Source organism: Bos taurus, chromosome 14 (assembly GCF_002263795.3).
Source record: "Bos taurus isolate L1 Dominette 01449 registration number 42190680 breed Hereford chromosome 14, ARS-UCD2.0, whole genome shotgun sequence".
Classification (NCBI taxonomy): domain Eukaryota; kingdom Metazoa; phylum Chordata; class Mammalia; order Artiodactyla; family Bovidae; genus Bos; species Bos taurus.
The window spans coordinates 76,311,519-76,335,259 of NC_037341.1; the positions used below are offsets into that span (position 1 = coordinate 76,311,519).

Consider the following 23,741-nt stretch of genomic DNA (forward strand, 5'->3'; position numbering starts at 1 on the left):
CATCGTATTTTTGAAATTCCAAACTCTACTCTAGATTTTTAATTTTCGCTTTCTGGTATTAGTTATCAATTTTGTACCTGTACTTTCTTTATAATTTTCGCGACCTTGTTTGTTTTCGTTTGTTCGTTCTTTCTCTCTTTCTTTTCCTTCTTCTTTTCTTTAACATCGTATTTTTGAAATTCCAAACACTACTCTAGATTTTTAATTTTTGCTTTTATGTATTTGTTACCAATTTTGTACCTTTAAGGACCCAATCTTCAGGACCCATTTTTCACTAGGGAGTGAGATTACTGGCTTGACTGCTCTCTCTCCCTTTGGACCCTCCTTTTTCTCCACCAGGTCGCCTGTGTCTCCTCCCTAACCCCTCTCTACTCTACCCAACTCTGTGAATTTCTGTGTGTTCCAGACGGTGGAGAACACTTAGGGAACTGATTACTGGCTGGATCTGTCTCCCTCCTTTTCATTCCCCGCTTTTATCCTTCTGGCCACCTCTGTTACCTTCCTCCTTCTTCTCTTCTCTGTATAACCCCGTGAACATCTCTGAGTGGTCCAGTTGTGGAGTGCACATAAGGAAGTGACTACTGGCTAGCCCACTCTCTCCACTATTGATTCACCTCATCTCATTTGGGTCACCTCTAACTCCCTCCTCCCTCTTCTCTTCTCCATGTAACCCTGTGAACCTCTCTGAGTGACCCTCACTGTAGAGAAACTTATCATCTTTAATGTAGATGTTTTATCAATGGTGCTGTATAGAAGGAGAAGTTTTGAAACTACTGTAAAAATAAGACCGATAATCGGAAGCAGGAGACTTAAGTCCAAACCCTGACTCCAGGGAACTCCTGACTCCAAGGAACATTCATTCACAGGAGCTCATCAAATGCCTCCATACCGACACTGAAACCAAGCACCACACAAGGGCCAATAAGTTCCAGGGCAAGACATACCAAGCAAATTCTCCAGCAACAAAGGAACACAGCCCTGAGCATCAAGATACAGGCTGCCCAAAGTCACCCCAAAACTATAGACATCTCATAACTCATTACTGGACATTTCATTGCACTCCAGAGAGAAGAAATACAGCTCCACCCACCAGAACACCGACACAAGCTTCCCTAACCAGGAAACCTTGACAAGCCACCTGTACAAACCCACACACAGTGAGGAAACGCCACAATAAAGAGAACTCCACAAACTGCCAGAATACAGAAAGGACACCCCAAACTCAGCAATTTAAACAAGATGAAAAGACAGAGGAATACTCAGCAGATAAAGGAACAGGATAAATGCCCACCAAACCAAACAAAAGAGGAAGAGATAGGGAATCTACCTGATAAAGAATTCCGAATAATGATAGTGAAATTGATCCAAAATCTTGAAACTAAAATGGAATCACAGATAAATAGCCTGGAGACAAGGATTGAGAAGATGCAAGAAAGGTTTAACAAGGACCTAGAAGAAATAAAAAAGAGTCAATATATAATGAATAATGCAATAAGTGAAATTAAAAACACTCTGGAGGCAACAAATAGTAGAATAACAGAGGCAGAAGACAGGATTAGTGAATTAGAAGATAGAATGGTAGAAATAAATGAATCAGAGAGGATAAAAGAAAAACGAATTAAAAGAAATGAGGACAATCTCAGAGACCTCCAGGACAATATTAAACGCTACAACATTCGAATCATAGGGGTTCCAGAAGAAGAAGACAAAAAGAAAGACCATGAGAAAATACTTGAGGAGATAATAGTGGAAAACTTCCCTAAAATGGGGAAGGAAATAATCACCCAAGTCCAAGAAACCCAGAGAGTACCAAACAGGATAAACCCAAGGCGAAACACCCCAAGACACATATTAATCAAATTAACAAAGATCAAACACAAAGAACAAATATTAAAAGCAGCAAGGGAAAAACAACAAATAACACACAAGGGAATTCCCATAAGGATAACAGCTGATCTTTCAATAGAAACTCTTCAAGCCAGGAGGGAATGGCAAGACATACTTAAAATGATGAAAGAAAATAACCTACAGCCCAGATTATTGTACCCAGCAAGGATCTCATTCAAGTATGAAGGAGAAATCAAAAGCTTTTCAGACAAGCAAAAGCTGAGAGAATTCTGCACCACCAAACCAGCTCTCCAACAAATACTAAAGGATATTCTCTAGACAGGAAACACAAAAACGGTGTATAAACTCGAACCCAAAACAATAAAGTAAATGGCAACGGGAACATACTTATCAGTAATTACCTTAAACGTAAATGGGTTGAATGCCCCAACCAAAAGACAAAGACTGGCTGAATGGATACAAAAACAAGACCCCTACATATGTTGTCTACAAGAGACCCACCTCAAAACAGGGGACACATACAGACTGAAAGTGAAGGGCTGGAAAAAGATTTTCCATGCAAATAGGGACCAAAAGAAAGCAGGAGTAGCAATACTCATATCAGATAAAATAGACTTTAAAACAAAGGCTGTGAAAAGAGACAAAGAAGGTCACTACATAATGATCAAAGGATCAATCCAAGAAGAAGATATAACAATTATAAATATATATGCACCCAACACGGGAGCACCACAGTACGTAAGACAACTGCTAACAAGTATGAAAGGAGAAATTAACAATAACACAATAATAGTGGGAGACCTTAATACCCCACTTACACCTATGGATAGATCAACTAAACAGAAAATTAACAAGGAAACACAAACTTTAAACGATACAATAGACCAGTTAGACCTAATTGATATCTATAGGTCATTTCATCCCAAAACAATGAATTTCACCTTTTTCTCAAGCGCACATGGAACCTTCTCCAGGATAGATCACATCCTGGGCCATAAAGCTAGCCTTGGTAAATTCAAAAAGATAGAAATCATTCCAAGCATTTTTTCTGACCACAATGCAGTAAGATTAGATCTCAATTACAGGAGAAAAACTATTAAAAATTCCAACATATGGAGGCTGAACAACACGCTGCTGAATAACCAACAAATCACAGAAGAAATCAAAAAAGAAATCAAAATTTGCATAGAAACGAATGAAAATGAAAACACAACAACCCAAAACCTGTGGGACACGGTAAAAGCAGTCCTAAGGGGAAAGTTCATAGCAATACAGGCACACCTCAAGAAACAAGAAAAAAGTCAAATAAATAACCTAACTCTACACCTAAAGCAACTAGAAAAGGAAGAAATGAAGAACCCCAGGGTTAGTAGAAGGAAAGAAATCTTAAAAACTAGAGCAGAAATAAATGCAAAAGAAACAAAAGAGACCATAGCAAAAATCAACAAAACCAAAAGCTGGTTCTTTGAAAGGATAAATAAAATTGACAAACCATTAGCCAGACTCATCAAGAAACAAAGGGAGAAAAATCAAATCAACAAAATTAGAAACGAAAATGGAGAGATCACAACAGACAACACAGAAATACAAAGGATCATAAGAGACTACTATCAACAATTATATGCCAATAAAATGGACAACGTGGAAGAAATGGACAAATTCTTAGAAAAGTACAACTTTCCAAAACTGGACCAGGAAGAAATAGAAAATCTTAACAGACCCATCACAAGCATGGAAATTGAAACTGTAATCAAAAATCTTCCAGCAAACAAAAGCCCCGGTCCAGACGGCTTCACAGCTGAATTCTACCAAAAATTTAGAGAAGAGCTAACACCTATCCTGCTCAAACTCTTCCAGAAAATTGCAGAGGAAGGTAAACTTCCAAACTCATTCTATGAGGCCACCATCACCCTAATACCAAAACCTGACAAAGATCCCACAAAAAAAGAAAACTACAGGCCAATATCACTGATGAACATAGATGCAAAAATCCTTAACAAAATTCTAGCAATCAGAATCCAACAACACATTAAAAAGATCATACACCATGATCAAGTGGGCTTTATCCCAGGGATGCAAGGATTCTTCAATATCCGCAAATCAGTCAATGTAATACACCACATTAACAAATTGAAAAATAAAAACCATATGATTATCTCAATAGATGCAGAGAAAGCCTTTGACAAAATTCAACATCCATTTATGATAAAAACTCTCCAGAAAGCAGGAATAGAAGGAACATACCTCAACATAATAAAAGCTATATATGACAAACCCACAGCAAACATTATCCTCAATGGTGAAAAATTGAAAGCATTTCCTCTAAAGTCAGGAACAAGACAAGGGTGCCCACTTTCACCATTACTATTCAACATAGTTTTGGAAGTTTTGGCCACAGCAATCAGAGCAGAAAAAGAAATCAAAGGAATCCAAATTGGAAAAGAAGAAGTAAAACTCTCACTATTTGCAGATGACATGATCCTCTACATAGAAAACCCTAAAGAGTCCACCAGAAAATTACTAGAAATAATCAATGACTACAGTAAAGTTGCAGGATATAAAATCAACACACAGAAATCCCTTGCATTCCTATACACTAATAATGAGAAAACAGAAAGAGAAATTAAGGAAACAATTCCATTCACCATTGCAACGGAAAGAATAAAATACTTAGGAATATATCTACCTAAAGAAACTAAAGACCTATATATAGAAAACTATAAAACACTGGTGAAAGAAATCAAAGAGGACACTAATAGATGGAGAAATATACCATGTTCATGGATTGGAAGAATCAATATAGTGAAAATGAGTATACTACCCAAAGCAATTTATAGATTCAACGCAATCCCTATCAAGCTACCAACAGTATTCTTCACAGAGCTAGAACAAATAATTTCACAATTTGTATGGAAATACAAAAAACCTCGAATAGCCAAAGCGATCTTGAGAAAGAAGAATGGAACTGGAGGAATCAACCTACCTGACTTCAGGCTCTACTACAAAGCCACAGTCATCAAGACAGTATGGTACTGGCACAAAGACAGAAATATTGATCAATGGAATAAAATAGAAAGCCCAGAGATAAATCCACGCACATATGGACACCTTATCTTCGACAAAGGAGGCAAGAATATACAATGGATTAAAGACAATCTCTTTAACAAGTGGTGCTGGGAAATCTGGTCAACCACTTGTAAAAGAATGAAACTGGACCACTTTCTAACACCATACACAAAAATAAACTCAAAATGGATTAAAGATCTAAACGTAAGACCAGAAACTATAAAACTCCTAGAGGAGAACATAGGCAAAACACTCTCCGACATACATCACAGCAGGATCCTCTATGACCCACCTCCCAGAATATTGGAAATAAAAACAAAAATAAACAAATGGGACCTAATTAACCTTAAAAGCTTCTGCACATCAAAGGAAACTAATAGCAAGGTGAAAAGACAGCCTTCAGAATGGGAGAAAATAATAGCAAATGAAGCAACTGACAAACAACTAATCTCAAAAATATACAAGCAACTCCTACAGCTCAACTCCAGAAAAATAAACGACCCAATCAAAAAATGGGCCAAAGAACTGAATAGACATTTCTCCAAAAAAGACATACAGATGGCTAACAAACACATGAAAAGATGCTCAACATCACTCATTATCAGAGAAATGCAAATCAAAACCACTATGAGGTACCATTTCACACCAGTCAGAATGGCTGCAATCCAAAAGTCTACAAATAATAAATGCTGGAGAGGGTGTGGAGAAAAGGGAACCCTCTTACACTGTTGGTGGGAATGCAAACTAGTACAGCCACTATGGAGAACAGTGTGGAGATTCCTTAAAAAACTGGAAATAGAACTGCCTTATGATCCAGCAACCCCACTGCTGGGCATACACACTGAGGAAACCAGAAGGGAAAGAGACACGTGTACCCCAATGTTCATCGCAGCACTGTTTATAATAGCCAAGACATGGAAGCAACCTAGATGTCCATCAGCAGATGAATGGATAAGAAAGCTGTGGTACATATACACAATGGAGTATTACTCAGCCATTAAAAAGAATACATTTGAATCAGTTCTAATGAGGTGGATGAAACTGGAGCCTATTATACAGAGTGAAGTAAGCCAGAAGGAAAAACATAAATACAGTATTCTAACGCATATATATGGAATTTAGAAAGATGGTAACAATAACCCTGTGTACGAGACAGCAAAAGAGACACTGATGTATAGAACAGTCTTATGGACTCTGTGGGAGAGGGAGAGGGTGGGAAGATTTGGGAGAATGACATTGTAACATGTAAAATATCATGTAAGGAACGAGTTGCCAGTCCAGGTTCGATCCACGATACTGGATGCTTGGGGCTGGTGCACTGGGACGACCCAGAGGGATGGTATGGGGAGGGAGGAGGGAGAAGGGTTCAGGATGGGGAACACATGTATACCTGTGGTGGATTCATTTTGATATTTGTCAAAACTAATACAATTATGTAAAGTTTAAAAAAAAAAAAAAAATAAGTGAGTGTGAACAAAAAAAAAAAAAAAAAAAAAAAAAAAAAAAAAAAAAAGACATATCTGATGAAGAACTATTGTCTAAAACATACAACAAACTCTTCAGTCAACAATAAGAAAACAAACAACCCAATGGACCAAGGACCTTAACGGACACCTCACCAAAGATACATGGATAGCAAGTAAGCTCAACAACACACGTCATCAGGGAAACATAAATTAAAAGAACAGTAAGATATCACTACACACCTACTGTTGTTTAATCGCTAAGTCGTGTCCCACTCTTTTGCCACCCCATGAACTGCAACCCATCAGGCTCCTTCTGTCCATGGGATTTCTCAGGCAAGATATATTGGAGCAGGTTGCCATTTCCTGTTCCAGGGCATCTTCCCAACCCAGGGATAGAACCCATGTCTCCTGCATTGACAGGTGGGTTCTTTACCACTGAGCCACCAGTGAAGCCCACACACATATTAGACTGGCCAAAATTTGGGACACTAACCACAACAAATGCTGGGGGAATGTGGAGCAAGAGAAACTCTCATTCATGGCTGGCGGAGATGCAAAATGGTTCAACCACTTTGGAAGATAGTTTTACGGTTTCTTACAATCTAAACATAGGCTTACCATGTGATCCAATAATTGCACTCTTTGGTAGTTACACAAAGGAGCTGAAAACTTATGTCCACACAAAGCCTCCAAGTGGATATTTATCACAGGTTTGTTTATACAACTGTCAAAACATCTAAGTAACCAAGATGTAGTAGATGCATAGATAAACAACTTGTGTGTGTGTGTGTTCAGATGCTCAGTTCAGTTCAGCCGCTCAGTCTTATCCAACTCTTTGCAACCCCAAGGACTGCAGCATGCCAGGCATCCCTGTCCATCACCAACTCCCAGAGCTTACTCAAACTCATGTCCACTGAGTTGGTGATGTCATCCAACCATCTCTCCTCTGTCATCCCCTTCTCCTCCCTCCTTTAATCTTTCCCAGCATCAGGGTCTTTTCTAATGAGTCAGTTCTTCACATCAGGTGGTCAAAGGATTGGAGCTTCAGCATTAGTCCTTCCAATGAATATTCAGGAGTGATTTCCTTTAGGATTGACTGGTTTCATCTTGTAGTCCAAGGGACTGTCAAGAGTCTTCTCCAACACCACAGTTCAAAAGCATCAATTCTTCGGTGCTCAGCTTTCCTTATGGTCCACCTCTCACATCCATACATGACTACTGGAAAAACCACAGCTTTGACTAGATGGACTTTTGTCAGCAAAGTAATGTCTCTGCTTTTTAATACGCTGTCTAGGTTTGTCATAGTTTCTCTTCCAAGGAGCAAGTGTCTTTTAATTTCACGTCTGCAGTCACCATCTCCAGTGATTTTGGAGCCCAAGAAAATAGTCTCTCACTGTTTCCATTGTTTCCCTGTCTATTTGAGATGAAGTGATGGAACCAGATGCCATGATTTTAGTTTTCTGAATGCTGAGCTTTAAGGCAGCTTGTTCACTCTCCTCTTTCACTTTCATCAAGAGGCTCTTTAGTTCTTCTTCATTTTCTGCTATAAGGGTGGTGTCATCTGCACATCTGAGGTTATTAATATTTCTCCTGGCAATCTTGATTCTAGCTTGCGCTTCATCCAGCCCAGCATTTCACATGATGTACTCTGCAAATAAGTTAAATAAGCATGGTGACAATATACAGCCTTGACGTACTCCTTTCCCGATGTGGAACCAGTCTGTTGTTCCATGTCTTGTTCTAACTTGTTGCTTCTTGACCAGCATACAGATTTCTCAGGAGGTAGATATGGTGGTCTGGTATTCCCATCTCTTTAAGAATTTTCCACAGTTTGTTGTGATCCACACAGTCAAAGGCTTTAGCTGTATTAACTGATACTCAAAATGATAAATACTGTGGAGGCACTATCTTGGCTACTTACACTCCTTTGGTCCATATCTATTTTCCAATTGGTTCTCCAGGCTTCGAGTGATTCTATTTATTAGCTACCTGATAGCTTTTCTCTAAGGTCCCTTTTGGCCCAAATCAGCTAGACCAGGTCTTTGTTACTTCAGTTAAGTACTCATACAGTAGATAAAGACCAAGAAGAAAGTTACACCTCAGATATGGTAGCCACAGGTGCTGCACAAGTAACAGTGAATAACCAAGGATACAGCTCTAAGCTTATGCAGAGGAAAAGCATAAGTATCAGGAATTACACTTATGTGGAATACACATCAGAATCATCAGGGAATTGCTTGACAATATGTAAGTTCACAGTTCACAGAAAACTAAATACAAATATCCCTGAAATATGCCTCAACCTCACTCATAATGAAAGAAATGATATATAAAATGACACTTCAGATACTGCCTCTTACCTAAGTGTCATCATGCCTGATAGTGTATCTTGATGAGGCTATAGGAAAACAGGCACTCTCACAGACACCTGGTGGGAACACAGAAATAGTACAGACCCTATGGAAAGGAACTTCACAACAGCTGACCTCTGAACAACAGTGGTTTGAATCATGGGGATACACTTCTACACAGATTTTTTAAGATAAGGACATACTACAGTACTATACCATCAGGAGTTGGCTGTATTCATGGATATGGAACCATGGATATTGAGGGCTGATTGTAAAGTTATGCACAGATTTTTCAAATGCGCAGGACTCGGCACCATAATCTCTGTGGTTCAGGGGTCAACTGTGATTGATAGTATCACACGTGCTTACTATTTGATCAAGCAATCTCATTCTAGAATTCTATCCTAATGACACATGAAGCCCTTTATTGTAGCACTATTTGCAATAGCAAAAAATGGAACCCAATGTCCATCAGTAGGGCACTAGTTGAATTAACTTTGGTACATCCAGTTAACAGTACTGGGCAGCGATAAAAAGGTGTATGGAATACTCTGCTATGGACATTACCCTAGGATATTACTGTTAAATGAAGAAAAGCAAGGTCAGGAACTAGATGCTAAGAACTAGGAAGATTGAGAGGAGAGATATGCATGCATATAATGTGTATACCTGCTTATATTTTCAAAAAAAAAAACAACAGATGGATAAAACAACACTAATAAAAATGTTTCCAAAGGGGAAGAGAAAGAAGGGGAAGGAATGGACAGAGTACCCAGACTTCTCCAAATATCATCCTGACTTAACAATTTTGACTCTAGAACTGTATAAATGCCTTATATGGTGATAAAATAAAATTAAATAAAAAATAAATAACTGAAAACAATGAATCTGACTAACCCAGTTGGTGGCATAACCAAATGTAAAATAACCAAATGTAAAAATAACTCTGACTATACATATGAAGAAGGCATATGAGGCATTTCTCACAGAGAAATCTTAAAACTGCAATGAGAGGGCCTGTTACTTTCAGTAACTTTAACACTGCTAAGACTTCTTGTGTGTGTGTGTGTGTGTTAGGATAAAACAGATATACCTGTGCTGATATTATTTAGAATTAAAATTCTGAAGTTAAGAGAAAACAGAAATATAAAGTAAAATGAAGTAAAAACAACTTTTAGTGGAAAATAGTTATTTACAGACTACAGCTATTCTTTAGAATTAGCAATATCAGCATGAACTCGGGATTGGTTTTTTGCTAAGACAATAAACGTCTTCTAGTTCTGTTCACTGAAAACTCCTATTAACAGCTGACCTGATGGTTATGAGTACCATGGGAATTACAGTCTATCTCCTTCTTATCCAAAACTCAACCTGCCTTTCCTAAGGCAAATATTACTTCTAATGTTCTAAACACAGAGCCACATACAAACACCCCTCCTTTTTCATATCCATATGGCTATATGCACTATTTCATACTTTGCTCTTTCACTTAAAAATATTACCTTAGAACTTGGCTGTTACTGGTACACATATTCATTTCACATCATTGTTTATCTAGAATTCTGCCAATCTTTTGGTATTAAAGATTCTTTTTCTGTTACTCCTACTAATTTATCTTGCAGATATTTACATATAAACTATCCACATACATTATATGTGGACATTATTTATATGCATATATAAACAATATAAATACCTGCAAGATAAATTTATACAAGTAAAATTGCTGATTTAAGGACCACTCTTTGAATCATTACTCCAGTTAGCTAGAATAAATGATCTGAACCAAGGCTCTTCCATGCTTTTACATTTGCTGTTCCTTCTCCCTCGCATACCTTTGGCTGCCAATCTGCAATGAACTCTAATCCTTCCTACAAGAGTCAAAGTGTTACCGTCTGTGAATCCTTCTCTTACCCTACTTTCACAGACCTGTAGGCCATCTCCAGTTCCAAGCAGAACTATGACACTTCCCTTTAAGTGCTCACTGCATCCAGTTAATAGTCACTTTGCATGGTAACTGTCCATGCAAAACAAACCTGCTTGACATTATATAGTAAGTCCCTGGAGTACTAGGGTCTTGTGTTTTCATATATGGATTTCCACTTAACAAATATTTGCCCATGATTGAATGAATGGCTTAAATGCATGGAAAAGGGCTTTTAGCATCTTTCTCCATTCTAATAATCATTTAAAGACCAGCTCAGTTCAATAGGGCTTATTCTAATACCCAAATTCTCCCACTACCAAAAAGGATAGAGCTCCTCTGCATCCAGTACAGGTTCAGTAAATACTCATGGAATAAATATTTTTACAGAGTTTCTATCTTTGAGGCCTATTGCAACAAATACACCATGGCATGAATCTAAAAGAAAAGATACTTATGAAATAAGTCTGCTAAATTAGGTATTAAAAAGAAAGTTTCATCAGAGAACTATTAGTTTAAATTACTGTGAAAACAACTTACCAGTTACCTGTAACTGCAACCTTCCACTGTGGTTATTACTAGTATCAGACCTTGGTGAAGCAGTGGCCATGTCCCAAAATTCAGCTTAAATCTACAAAAAAGTTAATTTATTCATATATTAGACTAGAGACTATAATTTTCAATACAATTAACACCTTGTCCCCAGTAAATCTTGCATGTTTCCTTTTATAGATAACTTTTTCAAGTTCTATTTCACTGCCCTACCCTATTTTTACTTTTTAAATAAAACACAAAGCTGAGCTACTTCAGCTTTCTCCTGCATGGCAACTATTTTAAGGCTAAATTCTATTCACCTTTAACCTACTAAGATAAAGATGAACATTAAGGGCAAGATTGAAAAAAGTAATATAAATATGTTTCTTACCCTTATGGACTTTATTATTATGATTATTAAGCGTAATTTAATAAACATAAAAATAATAAAAATTATTAAACATAAATTTTAAAAAATTAGTTTTAGCAATAAAAGGCATATTGGTCAAGCAAAGAGACCATGAAAATGGCATTGCATATCTGAAAAAGAACCATTTCAAATTTGCTTAAACTCTTCATTTTAGAACAGTTTCAGATTTACAGAAAAGTTGTAAAGAAAATAGCATTCTCATATATCCTATACCCAGTATCCTCTACTATTGATTTCTTACATTAGGATGCTATATTTGTCATAAGTAATGAACCAATATCAATATATTGTTACTAATTAGAGCCTATAGTTTATTCAGATTAGATAGCACTTAAGAGAGAATCACCAAACTTGAATATAAAGTTTAAAAATTCATTTAGAAGTAATGCTGAGATAAACAGCTTGAAAAATCAAAGAGAAACTAAAAGACATGAAAAGATAAAATGTGACCTGACATATATTTCTACTCATAATCTCAGAAAATGAAGACACAGGAGGTCATACTAGCAGACAAAATGACTCAGTTTTCTAGACCCGTGAAATACACTTGTTCACAATTCTAAGAAACACTGAATAAAACAGTTGGGGTAAACATGAAGACACTCACGTGTGGACACCCAGGGACACACAGCAGTCACGCCGCACAGCACCAAAACACAGGGCATGCTAAAAGCAGCCAGAGACAAGAGTGACGACACTCAGAAGAGAGTCAAGTGACAGCAGAATTCTCAACAAGCAGCGATGGAAACAAAGAAGGCGGAACAAGCACCTATCTGCGAAAACTGAGAAAATTTATTCAAGCACCAAAACTCTCTTTGGAACACAGAAGGTATCAAGATTTTGCCAGAGAAACCAAAAAGAGTTTACCAACAGCAGGCCTTTACTTCGACAAAATCTGAAAGACACATTTTCCAAAAAAGAATAAAATTACACAGGAGGGTGCTCTGAGATGCAGGAAGGGAAAGATGAGTAAAGAAACTGGTCAGCATACAAGTACATCTAGATAAACACTGCCAATAAAATAACAACAGTGACATCTTATTACGGTATGTAAATAAAACCAGAATAAACCATTAAAATACAGAAGCACAGAGTGGAGGGGCTGGGCAGGGAGTGAGAGGACAGGGACTGACGAGGTCAACTCTCTGCATCACCCGGCAGAGGGCCTGTGCTCTGGCTTAACTCTGGACTACATAGCATTCCCAGCAGGATTTCAAGGGTAACCACAGAAGAACAGAAATAGGAGTGTAATTTCCAAACCAGCAGAGTAGAAGAGAATACAATTAAAAAAAAAAAAAACTCAATTCCCAAAAAACGGCTAGAAAAGGAAAAAAAAAAGGCATAAACGACCAGCATTATCAGAAAGCAAAAGAAAGAGAGTGCAAATATAGAAATAATCATAGTAACAGGAAATTCAAGAGTAAGATGAGAGATGCCCATAAAATAAAGATGCTGACAGCATGGAAGCAAAAATATGGAAAAGGACGTATTAGGCAAATACAAACAAAAGGAAAGCTGGGCTGAGTTATAATAGCAGAAAAAGAGCATTATTAGGGAAAACAAAGAAAATGATACAAGATTCAATCTAAGTAAGCAGATAGAGAACTCCAAATTTGCATGCTTTAAAAAAAAAAAAAAATAGCCTAGCTTTGGTTCCTTCTCCCAGCCCAACAAAGTGATCTCAGCCAAAAAGGATGGGCAGTCCCTAACAGACTTCCGGGTTGAGGAATGGTATAGCATGGTAGAAACAGCATCTGCGACCCCGAAACAGACTATCTGGCAGCTGTTTCAACCACTTGGCACAGTTACGATGACAGCACGTCACAGCACCTGAGACTGACTGCTCCATCCTGCCCACCGCTCAGCAGGCTGCTGGGAACAGGGCCACTTCCCCATCTGCCACCCTACACTGTCTTTCTAGGGAGCCCAATTTGTGAGAGGCAGGAGTCTCCACTCAGGAATTCTTTAGCGAGTTATCAGCACCGAGCATTTACCATGAGAATCCAGTAATGCAGGGAGGTTGAAAGGTTTTCATTATGCTCAGTTTGAGAACCTGGAGTCCCTGTTCAGCATCCAGAGCCTCAGTAAAGAATCTCTAGACAACAGAATTCCAGGGAACACTGCTAATCAAGGACAGGACAGGGATAAGGATGGTGGTTCTTTTCACTGAAAAAGAAATCAGAATTTTCACAAAACAAATACGGACCAGAGAAGCTGTCCTGCACAGACGGCCTGGATTTGCCTATTCACCTAGAAGAGGTGAAGAGAGCTTTGAAGGCAAACAACATGATCGCTATGGAGCCCACGACTGCTGTCATGACTAAGGCAGCAGAGGCCGTGACAGAGGCCATGACTTCAGGATAAACAGTGGAAAAAGGCAAGCTGTAGCGGGTACAAGAGGACAATGACTGTGAAGCTCTATAGATAGGACGTTCAGTCGCGGAGCACCAAAGACAACTGCTCTCAAGATGTTATAGGTATGACGACAAGAGGACCCTTCCAGAGACCCAAACTGCATTTAAAGCCTCAGAGTACTCCTAACAGATGTCTCCTCTGCTTGTATCTCCTTATCTAGCTTTCAGGCAGCTTCTATCTTTGGAGCAGCAAAGCTCAGCCTGATGCCCCAGTTGTGAGAGAACAAGCAGAAGAGCAGCTACAGAAGGAACGGGAGAAATGGCAGCATCAGCTTGCTGTTCAGTCGCTCAGTCGTGTCCGACTCTTTGCAACCCCATGGTCTGCAGCACGCCAGGCTTCTCTGTCCTTCACCCTCTCCCGGAGCTTGCTCAAACTCATGTCCATCAAGTTGGTGATGCCATCCAACCATCTCATCCTCTGTTGTCCCCTTCTCCTCCTGCCCTCAATCTTTCCCAGCATCAACAGGGTCTTTTCCAATGAGTTGGCTCTTTGCATCAGGTGGCTGAAGTACTGGAGCTTTAGCTTCAGCATCAGTCTTTCCAATGAACACTCAGGACTGATTTTCTTTAGGACGGACTGGTTTGATCTCCAACTGCAGTGACAGCCTCGGAGGGACACCAAAACTGGCAAAGTAAAGAATTTCAAGAACAGTGATGGTCGAGAACAGGAAGTGAGTCACCTTGGACTGGGACCTTGCCGTATCCACCAGAAGTCAGATCAGGGTGTGTGAAACAGAGTGAGACCTCTCTGGAAAAAAGACGAAATACTCAGTAAAACCAAAAGACTGTCACTCTCCAACTTCTAAGCCTCCAAAACCTGATGAGCTACCAGAGGAAATGCTGGCCCCTCTATCGAGAGAATGCTTAGGTGAAGTGAAGTGCTAATCCTCTGTTGATCTCAGTTCAAACACAGAGCAGCAGTCCCCTACAAATGATGGGGAGATGCCACTCCAGTTCAACCATCTCAGCAAGGATCAATCAACCTGGAAAGATGAAAATAAGGCAGATGTGGTGAGTGCCCCAAAAGGTCGAAAGTGGGAACACCAGCATGGACCAAGAGATGAAGTAATAAGGACAAATGGAAGAAGCCCGAGAGGAGACAGAACAAAAAGGATCAAGAGCTCTAACTTGCATCTGAGAACCCAAAGGAACCTGAAGAACGCAGCTTCTAAGTTTCAGTACTGTGAGTACACTGCTTTCCCAGTTGACAGTGAAAATTAAAAAGAGAATTCTACACCCTGTGCTTTCTCCTAGCCTCTCTCTACCCTGAAACATTTCTAAGCAAATCAAATCTCTATCCAGACAAGGCAAAAAAAAAATAATAATAATAATAATTCACAATCTCCCAGGAGGATAAAAGCCTGTAAAGATTGTTAGAACTACAGGAAGAAACTGACCAACTGACCACTGATTCGGGTGATTTCAACACACACTAATTTTCTATAGATCAAGTGAATCAAAAAATGATGAACAAGAATTTAATGAACAGAACCTAATAAGTGTTAGAAAACAAACATTCTTCTCAAGGATGCTGCTGCTGCTGCTGCTAAGTCGCTTCAGTCGTGTCCGACTCTGTGCGACCCCATAGCCGGCAACCCACCAGGCTCCGCCGTCCCTGGGATTCTCCAGGCAAGAACACTGGAGTGGGCTGCCATTTCCTTCTCCAATGCATAAAAGTGAAAAGTGAAAGTGAAGTCACTCAGTCAGCGACCCCATGAACTGCAGCCTACCAGGCTCCTCCATCCATGGGATTTTCCAGCAAGAGTACTGGAGTGGGGTGCCATTGCCTTCTCGGCTTCTCAAGAATACATGGGACATATAGAAAAACAATACATATGTTGGGAGGTAATGAAAATGTCACTAAATTTCAAAGAATATGTATAATTTTGTTCCTGGGTGCTGATCAAAATGCAGTTAAGTTAAAAATCAGTAATAAAAGATTAATTTTTAAAATACAAATAGAAAATAATAACACTTCTAAATATTGCATGAGTCATCAGAAATGGTAATGGAAATTTTTCTAAAAATACTAAAAACTAGACTCCCTGGGAAGAGGGGTTGTGAGTCCACTTGCCAATGCAGAGGACACAGGTGAGGTCCCCAGTCTGGAAAGATTCCACACATCAGGAGCAACTGAGCCCACAGGGCACAAGTTCTGAGCCTGTGCTGTAGAAACCTCGAGCCAGAAGTACTGAAGCCTCCTGCCCTAGGGCACGTACTCTGTAACAAGTTAAGCCAGCGCAACGAGAAGCCCCCACGTCTCAACAAGAGCAAAACCCCTGCTCACTGCAACTAGACAAAGCTCTTGAGTGGCAATGAAGACCCAGCTCAACCAAACATAAATAACTGAATACAATTTCAAAAAATAAAAATGTTTTGTTGTTTAGCTGTGAAGTTGTGTCCGACTCTTTGTGACCCCATGGATTGCAGCACATAAGGCTTCCAAAAAAACACTAAAAAATGAATGTAACTTAATTACAAACATTTTTGGAATACAGTAAATGTTACAGTTTGAGGCAAATCTATAGCCTTAATGACTTGTCCTAGGAAAAGAAGAAAGGCTGAAAATAAATGAGTTAACAGGACAATCTGTTAAATTAGAAAGATAGTAATCAGTAAACCCTAAGAAAGCAAAAGTTAATAAAAAAACAAACTAATGAAGTTAAAAAAAAGTAACAGAGAATATCAACAAAGTCACAGTTCTTAGAAAATATTAAAACAAATAAATGTCTGGCAAGACTTGGTGAAGGGTAAATACAATGGCAGCCTCATGGATCGCAGCCTGGCTGTGGTGAAGGAGCTCGTGTGACTCAACGAAGCTATGAACCACACAGTGCAGTATTCCTGCCACAAGAACGCATGAACAATATGAAAAGGCATAAAGATGTGACAAGTGGAAGATAAGCCCAACACGTTGGAAGGTGTCCAATATGCTACAGGGGAAGAGCAGGGGGCAAACCATTCACCATCACAGCCATCCAAGTCTCTGCCCCAACCTCTAATGCCCAAGAAGCTGAAGTTGACTGGTTCTATGAAGACCTACAAGACCTTCTAGAACTAACACCAAAAAAGATGTCCTTTTTAGCATAGGGGATTGGAATGCAAAAGTAGGATGTCAAGAGATAGCTCGAGTAATGGGCAAGTTTGGCCTTGTAGTACAAAATGAAGCAGGGCAAAGGCTAATAGAGTTTTGCCAACAGAACTCACTGATCATAGCCAACACCCTCTTTCAACAACACAAAAGACAACTCTACACATGGACACCACCAAATGGTCAATACTGAAATCAGATTGATTTTGTACTTTGCAGCCAAAGATGGAAAAATTCTATACAGTCAGCAAAAACAAGACCTGGAGCTAACAGTGGCTCACATCATGAACTCTTTATTACAAAATTCAGACTTAAATTGAAGAAAGTAGGGAAAGCCACTAGGCCATTCAGGTATGCCCTGAATAAAATCCTTTATGAGTATACAGTAGAGGTGATAAATAGATTCAAGAGATTAGATCAGGTAGACAGAGTGCCTGAAGAACTATGGACAGAGGTTTGTGACACTGCACAGGAGGCAGTTACCACAACCATTCCAAAGAAAAAGAAATGCAAGAAGGCAAAGTGGTTGTCTGAAGAGGCTTTGCAAATAGCTGAGAAAAGAAAAGTGAAAAGCAAAGGAGAAACGGAAAGATATAACCAACTGAATACAAAGTTCCAGAGAATAACAAGGGAAGATAAGACCTTCTTCAATGAACAATGCAAAGAAGTAGAGGCAAACAATAAAATGGGAAAAGTCTAGAGATCTCTTCAAGAAAATTGGCGATATCAAGGGAACATTTCATGCAAAGACAGGTTCAATAAAAGACAGAAACGGTAAGGACCTAACAGAAGCAGAAGAGATTAAGAGGAGGTGGCAAGAGTACACACAAGAATTATACAAAAAAGATCATAATGATCTGAATAACCATGATAGTGTGGTCACTTACCAAGAGCCAGCATCCTGAAGTGTAAAATCAAGTGGCCCTTAGGAAGCACCACTACAAACAAAGCTAGTAGAGGTGATGGAATTCTAGCTGAGCTATTCCAAATCCTAAAAGAATATGCTGTGAAAGTGCTGCACTCAATATGCCAGAAAATTTGGAAAACTCACCAGTGGCCACAGGACTGAAAAAGATCAGTTTTCATTCCAGTTGCAAAGACGGGCAATGCTAAAGAATGTTCAAACTATACAATTGCACTCTTTTCACATGCTAGTAAGGTTATGCTCAAAATCCTTCAAACTAGGCTTCAGTAATACATGAATTGAGAACTCCAGAAGTACAAGTTGGGTTTAGAAAGGGCAGAGGAACCAGAGATCAAATTAACAAAATTTGTAGGATAATAGAGAAAGCAAGGGAATTCCAAAAAATATTTGTTTCAATGACTATATGAATCACAACAAACTGTGAAAAATTCTTCAAGAGATGGGAATACTAGACCATCCTACCTGTCTCCTGAGAAGCATGTATGCAGGTCAGGAAGCAACATTTAGAACCTTACATGGAACAACTGACTGGTTCAAAATTGGGAAAGGAGTATGTCAAGGCTATATACTGTCACTCTGCTTATTTAACTTCTATGCAGAGGACATCATGTGAAATGCTGGGCTGGATGAAGCACAAGCTGGAATCAGGATTGGTGACAGAAATATCAAAACCTCAGATATGAAGATGATACCACTCTAACAGCAGAAAGTGAAGAGGAACTAAAGGCCCCTTGATGAAAGTGAAAGAGGAGACTGAAAACGCTGACTTAAAACTGAACATTCAAAAAACTAAGATCATAGCATCCTGTCCCATCACTTCATGGCAAATAGAAGAAGGAAAAGGTGGAAACAATGACAGATTTCATTTTCTTGGGTTCCCAGATCACTGCTGATGGTGACTGCAGCCTTGAAATTAAAAGACGCTTGCTCCTTGGAGGGTCTTCCCTAGTGGCTCAGGAAGTAAAGAATCCGCCTGCAATGTAGGAGACCTGGGTTGGATGCCTGGGTTGCGAAGATCCCCTGGAGAAGGGTATGGCTACCCACTCTGGGATTCTTGTCTGGAGAAAAGGAAGGCTATGACAAACCTATATAGCATATTAAAAGCAAAGACATCACTTTGCTGACAAAGGTCCACAGAGTCAAGGCTGTGGTTTTTCCAGTAACCATGTACAGATGTGACAGTAGGACCATAAAGAAGGCTGAGCACTGAAGAAGTGATGCTTTTGAACTGTGGTGCTGTAAAAGACTCTTCAGAGTCCCTTGGACTGTGAGGAGATCAAGCCAGTCAATCCTAAAGAAAATCAGTCCTGTATATTCACTGGAAGGACTGATGCAAGCTGAAGCTCCAATACTTTGGCCACCTGATGTGAAGAACTGACTCACTGGAAAAGACTCTGATGCTGAGAAAGATTGAAGGCAAGAGGAGAAGTTCATGTCAGAGCATAAAAGAGTTAGACAGCATCACTAATTCAATGGACATGAGTTTGAGCAAACCCCGGGAGTTAGTGCAGGACAGGCACGCTTGGCATGCTGCAGTCCATGGGGTTGCAAAGAGTTGGACACAACTTAGCGACTGAATAAAAACAACAGCAAATAAAGTGAAACAACATAAAGAGGCCCACAAGAGAATGCACACATGTATACGTGTGGCTGAGTCCCACTGCTGTCCACCTGAAACTATCCCAACATTGTTAATTTGGTATCCTTCAACACAAAATAAAAAGTAAAAAATAAAATTTCCCAAAAGACCTACATATCTAAGGACATACTAATACAACAGATGTAGCAATGCAGAACTGTGAGAAAGGAGGGACAATTAAATGGTCCTGATATTATCTACATTGGAAGAATTAGACTGGATTCCTACCTCACATTATATACAAAATCAATTCAAGATGGACTAGTGATATTAGTATGAAAGACAAAGTTTTAAAAGAAATTATACTATTGTTTTGCATCCTCCCAAAAAGAAAGATTTCTTAAGCATACTAACCAAAGAAGAAAAGAATGAATATTTTGACTGTGTGGAAACTGAGAACTTCTATTTAGCATAACACATCATTAAAAACAAACAACTAAAAGACAAGCCACAAACTGGGAGATATTTACAAAATGTAAAACTGAATAAATGTTAGTAATTAAACTATGTAAGAACCTTGACAAAAAAATTGAAAAAAAAAAAAAAGTAAGCAAATGTGGGGAAAAGAAAACAAACTGAATAGAAATTTTATAGACATGGAAACTTGTCTGGCCAAGAAGTATTTTTAAGAAATACAGAATCTCAATTATTCATCAGAGAAATACTAGTTAAGACCACAAGAGATGCTATTTTCAAACTCACAAGAATGGTAAAGACTAGGAATTTTGACCTAAATAATGCAAAGAAAAAAAGGTGGGGCAGTGGTGACTCTTTACACACTGCTGCTAGTTGTTTAAACTGGCAAAGCTTAAACTGCTGGTAGGTATTAAATTTGGTAAACTTGTTGGAAAACAACTTGGCATTATTTTATAAAGTTGATCATTTGCATGTCCTTAACAAACAATTCTAGGTACATACTACAAAAATTTTGCACAGATACTCATTCCAAATTTAAGCATTCTTCATAATAAAAGCCATCACCAATATGCTCAAATGTTCACTGGCAGAAAAATGGTTAAAAGAATTAGGCTAATACACAATGGAACATTATACAGTAGTGAGAATGAATGAACTATAGCTGTAGGCAACAACATGAATGGATCTTAGAAAACGGAATAGTAAATGAAAACAGACAAAAAGGAGTTCAAAGTAGTAACATCTTTCTTTCACTGAGTCCCACCTCCAAGACTTAATGTTCTACACTGAGCATCAAGGAAGACTTCCAATTCTTAACGACAAAGAAGAAATGAATTCTTTTGGCAGTTACCATAGCCTCATCTTTTGCTATGTACTTCTTCTGAAAATGCTACAATTACACAACAGAAAAAAAGAAAACAATCCAGAAACATGGGAACACTGTGGATCCTGTGTCTCAAAAGCTTACGTGATCAGTATGAACAACTGAATGAGGCCCACCGAAGAACTGCTGAGGTGCAAAGGGCAAGCAAAGGACAGTCACCACTCTTCAAGGAGGACGCTATGAATCTAACTGAAACATTCTTCACAAATTCAAGAAACCACAGTGTGGAGATACATCTGGCTACACTTCTGCACTCTAAGGAGCTTTCTTTTATATATGGTACAGCAATATCCACATTGTACAAAAATATTTCTCCATGGTTAATTTCTTGTTATAAATTTGAATATGCACTGAGCCTTTTCTATCATTCTTTTATGATGCTTGGATATTTTCATTGAAATATAAAGATCTGTTTATAAACTAGACTTTTCTTAAAACATCATTTGTGCAAGCTTTAAAAAGACTCTAAACATAACATTAAATTCAAAATAAAGAAACATATCTGTGGTAATACTATTTTTTTTTAAATATAATTAAAAATAAATTGAAAATGGCAATTACTTCAGGGGTTGCGGCAGGGCAGGGAATGTAGGTAACAGAGGTACTCACAGGTACCTCTTTAACTGTGTTGGTACTGACCCAGTTCTGAGCAGAGTAACTGGTTCCCAAAGGTTTGCTTTTATTATTAACTTCTGCATATTAATACAATCCAGAACTGGCATGTTCAAATTACAGAATTTTAAAAAGTGTAAAAAATACATGATGACAAGGAAGTAGACATAGAAAAGTGTCGATCATCAATTCATCAGATGAGGTAGGGAGTACGCCTGCAGCCTGATAAGCCAAACAAAGAAAAGCCACAACGTTCCCACAGATGTCTTCCAAGAAAAGGAAGTACTTCTTCCCCTGAACAGTAAATGAGGGATCGAAGGATAAGTGAAGATATGAATTAATCTGGAGGTAGATTAAAAGAAAATTGAGGGACTTTATTAGTGAATTAGACCAAAAGGTCACTGCTGAGGATAAAGACTGAGGAAGAGTTACTTAAAAAGAATTGTAAAGTTTAAAACGCTGTGCAGACTATGAAACTGCCAACTAGGCAAAAGACTGTTCGTGCTAACTGCTTAAAACTTTTTCTGTTCCCATATTTCCACCCCCGAGCTATTACTCCCTTTGTTCTATACAGACCAGTCCTCAGACGCTAGAGTACATGCCTCTAGTCACCAGTAACTGAAAATTTAAACTGCAAGTGATAAAAATGGTTCAAAAATAGTACTACTTTGCCTTAACAGGCAAGATATACAGCAAACAAAATCATCTACTTCAACACTTAGCTTTCATATTTCGTTTAATAACAAAGTTGCATGGCACTTAAGGGCTTCCCAGGGGGTGCTAGTGGTAAATGCCTGGTATGTGCCTGGCAATGCAGGAGACCTAAGAGACAAAGTTTTGATCCCTGGGTCAGGAAGATCCCCTGGAGGAGGGGATGGCAACCCACTCCAGTATTCTTGCTGGAGAATCCCACGGACAGAGGAGCCTGGCGGGCTACAGTCCATAAGGTCGCAAAGAGTCAAACACAACTGAAGTGACTTAGCAGGCACGCACTTAAAATACACGTAAAGTACTGCTGCTGCCACTGCTACTGCTAAGTCATTTCACGGCAGCCCACCAGGCTCCCCCGTCCCTGGGGTTCTCCAGGCAAGAACACTGGAGTGGGTTGCCATTTCCTTCTCCAATGCATGAAAGTGAAAAGTGAAAGTGAAGTCACTCAGTCGTGTCTGACTCTTAGCAACCCCACAGACTGCAGCCTACCAGGCTCCTCCGCCCATGGGATTTTCCAGGCAAGAGGACTGGAGTGCGATGCCATTGCCTTCTCTGAAAGTACTGCTACATACCTGACTTTTTAATGTGATAATGAATTTTTTATTGAAGTATAGCTGATGTGCAATATTATGTAAGTTATAGATGTACAGTATAGTTTCATAATTTTTAAAGATTATACTCCATTTATAATCATTTTAAAATAGTGGCTGTATTCCCAAGTGTACAGATACATCTGTGTAGCTTATTTTACACATAATAGTTGATACCTCTTAATCTCCTATCCTTATATTACCCCTCCTCCTTGCCTGTCAACACCAGTAACCACTAATTCATTCTCTGTATCTCTGAGTCTTTCTTTTCTGTTACATTCACTAGTTGGTTGCTTTTTTAGATTCCACATATAAGTGATATACAGTATGCCTTTGTCTGACTTATTTCACTGAGCATGATACCCTCCAAGTTCATCTGTTGATACAAATGGCAAAATTTCATTCCTTTTTCTGGCCACTTAAAATGTATACCCCACTGTACACATATACGCACACACACATCATAACATCTTAATCCACTTACCTGCTGATGGACACTTAGGTTGCTTCTGTACCTATATATATATTCTTTAATATGAGCATTACAGTGACACTGTATGAGTAGGGAGGTACTATTTCCATCTTATAGATGAGAAAACTGTGGCTCAGAAGTGTTAAAAGTCCACAACCATATTTTTTATGACAATACATTCTCAGTCTACATAGGTATACTTAACTATCAACATGTCTGGAGTTTAACTGCTAAATACAGTCTTAGTTAATCACTTACTTTGTACCAGGAACTGTTCTAGACACTGGAGATATAAAGATGAGTAAGACACGATTCCTTCTTCCACGGAGCTCATAGTCTAGTGAGGAGACAACCTATAAAAAGATAAG

General features: G+C 38.8%; 1 protein-coding gene across 4 annotated transcripts in view; it reads right to left on the bottom strand.

The window, feature by feature from the left end:
- The window catches only part of WWP1 (WW domain containing E3 ubiquitin protein ligase 1), a 144,985-nt gene that overhangs the window by 94,153 nt on the left and 27,091 nt on the right, over nt 1-23,741 (bottom strand). For 3 of the 4 annotated variants that reach the window (XM_025001523.2, XM_025001522.2, XM_059893203.1), the window contains 2 exons: nt 23,632-23,726; nt 11,196-11,286 (listed from right to left, as the gene is read on the bottom strand). In XM_025001523.2, the coding sequence (XP_024857291.1) occupies nt 11,196-11,265 (70 nt within the window). In that variant the 5' untranslated portion in view covers nt 11,266-11,286; nt 23,632-23,726. Of the gene's footprint in view, nt 1-11,195; nt 11,287-23,631; nt 23,727-23,741 lie in introns of those variants that run through there. The other variant, NM_001037463.1, reaches the window with a different exon arrangement.